The sequence below is a fragment of the Musca autumnalis genome, unplaced genomic scaffold, assembly GCF_047663935.1.
Source record: "Musca autumnalis isolate F117 unplaced genomic scaffold, ASM4766393v1 scaffold_1, whole genome shotgun sequence".
Classification (NCBI taxonomy): Eukaryota; Metazoa; Arthropoda; class Insecta; order Diptera; family Muscidae; genus Musca; species Musca autumnalis.
In genome coordinates this window covers 246,043,966-246,047,362 of record NW_027411644.1, presented here as the reverse complement: position 1 = coordinate 246,047,362, position 3,397 = coordinate 246,043,966, and the positions used below count along the sequence as shown (strand labels likewise).

At 35.1% G+C, this 3,397-nt stretch overlaps 1 protein-coding gene across 1 annotated transcript; it reads left to right on the top strand.

Annotated features, from left to right (window-relative positions):
• Positions 1-1,783: 1,783 nt before the first annotated feature.
• Positions 1,784-2,316, top strand: LOC141391155 (uncharacterized). Its single transcript, XM_073964070.1, has 2 exons — positions 1,784-2,107; positions 2,189-2,316. The coding sequence occupies exons 1-2, from the start codon at positions 1,846-1,848 to the stop codon at positions 2,221-2,223; spliced, it is 297 nt and encodes a 98-aa protein (XP_073820171.1). The 5' UTR covers positions 1,784-1,845; the 3' UTR covers positions 2,224-2,316.
• Positions 2,317-3,397: the final 1,081 nt, after the last annotated feature.

Below are 3,397 nucleotides of genomic sequence, written 5' to 3'. Positions count from 1 at the left end.
GAAGTTCAAATTGGGACAATTAAAATTCAATTCAATTCTGTATCGCCCCCTTATAAAACAATGTCACGACTGCAAATTCCCAACTTAAACTTATATATTTAAAAAATGGTACAACCTAGGGTAAGTTACTTAAGCCAGTCTTGTAGAGAATTTTCACAGCTTTAAGATTTGCTCAGGTCCCATATCGATAAGACTTGCCGTAGTCAAGCAAAATCGCGAAACCCTAACAAAAAAACCTAAAAATGTAAACTAAGCTTCTTTATCTCGAAAATGGTACAGCCTGGGAACAAATCATAAACGTCAATCCTCTAGAGAATTTTCACAGTTACAACATTTTCTTTGGTTCCATTTCGATTGGACTTGCGGTTTCCAAGCAAAATCGTGAAAACCTAAAAAACACCTAAAAATGTGAATTTTGACCGCGATTTATTTCAAAATCCTTACAGCGATTTTTTTCTTGTTTTTGGATTTCTCTCATCTATGAACATTGTGTTTCAGAATTCAGAAAAACGTCCCATGTGTAAGCGTTTTTCATTAAAAGTTAGTTAAGGCGCACCCTTCATGACATTGTTTTATAAGGGGGCGATACAGAATTGAATTTTAATTGTCCCAATTTGAACTTCTTTATCTCAAAAACGGTAAAACCGATGAGAATACCATACAGGTCAATCTTGTAGAGAATTTTGATAGCTACAACATTTTCTTTAGTCCCATTTTTATAGGACTTGCGGTTTCCAAACAACATCGCAAAAACCTAAACAACCCCTAAAAATGTCAACTTGAATCGCGATTTATTTAAAAAGCGCTCCGGCGATTTTTTTCGTTTTTTGATTGTTCTCATCTATGAACATTGTAGTTTCAAAATCTGCAAAAACTTCCCAGGTGTAAGCACCTTCCATTTAAATTTGCTTCAAGAGCACCGTGAGTGGTGTATGGTACCATATGGTCGGCCCCGTTCCTTCCCGTTTCTTACTTGTTGTTTAAACATTTAATATATTTTAGATTCACTTTTGGCAGTTTTGTTGAGATGTGTATTATTTAATTGTTATAAAATAATACAGCTTAATCTCGGGTTTTGTTGTTTTTAATTTTTTTTTAAACAACAAGTTTTATTTAAAGTTGAATGTAGTTAAAATTGATTTAATTTCGGGAAAGGCAAATAATACTAGTTTCTTCCAACGCCACGTGGACTCATCAGTTCTCTTAGTTCTTTGTATTGAAACAAAGCACTCTTCCCAATTTTATGACGACCAGAGCTCAAGAATAAACGTAACCGATGAATTCGTTTAAATGCGAATTCATCAGAAACATTTAAAAAATTTCTTAGCCGTATATTTAATATAGATATAACTGACACCAAATTTGTGGAAACATCAATAGTGGCAAAATACCCCTCAGTAATGTTAGCCACAACAATGAACGGTTAAACATTTTTCATCGATTGAACCATTAAATGGATTTTTAGAGAATTTTCGTGAAAATGCACCTTTGGAAACAAAGATGCCCCGGGCGGCACGGCTCAACCCTAACCGATCGTCATAAATTTTTATATATAAGATTTTTGGTTAAAATGGAAAAGATGTTAGGGGGTAGGAGTTCCAATCAAAAATTTTGTTGTGTTTTTTGGATCGGTCAACTGTACATACCTAAATTTCGAGCACTGTATGAAAACAGTAGCTTAATATGCCAAAATACATATTTCTTTCCTTATTGACAAAACCATTCGTTTTTTGAGATTTTGTTTGCCGTGCTTATCTCTATAAATTGCTAAGATTTCGCAAAAGAGAAGTTAATCAAGTTTTTAGTTTCACAAAGAATAGTCATCCAAAAAAATCTCTAATCAAAATGGCATCTTCCAAGTGGTTCGTTACCTTAGCCCTAATTGTTATTGTTGCTATTGCACTGCCAAATTTTGCTGAAGCCCAAAGAGGAGGACGGCCAGGTCGTGGAAGACCAGGTCAAGCTGCTGAACAGGGACCTGCTGCTGATTGTCCGCAAATTTGTCCTGCCCTCTTTAGTCCCGTGTGTGCCACTTTGACAAATGGTCGTAAAATGCAATTTTCTAATTCATGTGAAATGAATGTTGCCGTCTGTACAAAGAGAGTTCGTAAGTATTGAGAATGTTTGAAAGATGTTACGTTCAAGTGTTAATAAATTGTTGTGTATTTTTTTTTTTTTTGCTTTGCAGCCGGCGTTAGATCATCACAACCAGGAGATTGTTAATTAGAAGTTAATTTAAAATTCAATTAATTTATATTTTCTTAAATTTAGTTGGCTATAAATAAATTAAACAAAAACATGTTTTTTATAAAATAATTCTATTTTTTTTCTAAATATTTGTCTCAGTATTAAATAGGCCCAAATATTTTAGAACTGGAATTGGGTAAATGAGTGAGTGTAGGGCTAGAATTCTAAATTTTGTATCATTGATATTGTGTTTCATGTTTCAACTAAAATTTGTATATTTGATATGATGAGAAGTTAGACAATGATGTCTTTCGTAAGAGAGGAATTGCAGGTGTTTAGTGGAGAGATATGGAGGGTAAGTTATGGAAAGAACTAAAACGTACTAAAATTTTGATTTTTATATCGGGAAACAAAAAGGGAAAACAAAAAAAAACATTGTTCCACAACATCACATACGGGACAAGGGAGGCTTCTCTCATATCAATGAGTGCACCCCGATTCATATTTAGCTCAATGATATGGGACCTACTGTTTATCGCCGAGTCCGAACTGCGTGTCTTAAGACACCACTTATGGAGAAGTTTTTCAAGGCTGAAATACTCAGGAAATGTCGCCAACATTACTGAGGGGTATTTTGCCACCGTTGAAAAATGTTTGATGTTGCTTGGCCGGGGAATCGAACCCCCGACCTTCTGCGTGCAAGGCGGGCGTGCGTACCATTGCACCACGGTGGCAAATGAATGAGTATTAATCAAACGTAGAAATTGAACGTAACACAGCAACATGTCTTTGCCTTGATTATTTTGAATTTACTTGTTTCAAAGTCATTCAATTCAAATTCGAAACTCCCTCTAGTTTTCAAAGGGAGTATTAGTCTGCGTCAGAGGACCAGTGTCAACGCGGCAAAACTGAAACTATTTGTTCACAAGCAGTCTGATGGCATCAAAAATAGGTGTGCTCGTTTACCCAATAATTTTTACAAATTTGTAAAATTCCAGTAACTTCTTGTAAACGACCGAGGGCTTTTGCATTATACTGGATAGTAGACGAACAACATCCAGTAACAATTTGTAAAAATTGTGGGTAAACGAACACACATAATATGTTGACATTTCGTCAGCAGTAGTACGACTCTTTTTTACCGTAAAAATGTGAAACGTGTCCTCGACTACAAGTGGAAGAAAATGTCGTTTAGTTTCTGTTTAGTCCA

Excerpts from the sequence above, each read along its gene's own strand:
- LOC141391155 (XM_073964070.1), top strand. The coding sequence starts at position 1,846 with ATGGCATCTTCCAAGTGGTTCGTTACCTTAGCCCTAATTGTTATTGTT. Across the intron at positions 2,108-2,188 it reads CGTCTGTACAAAGAGAGTTC|CCGGCGTTAGATCATCACAA; the intron begins GTAAGTATTGAG and ends TTTGCTTTGCAG.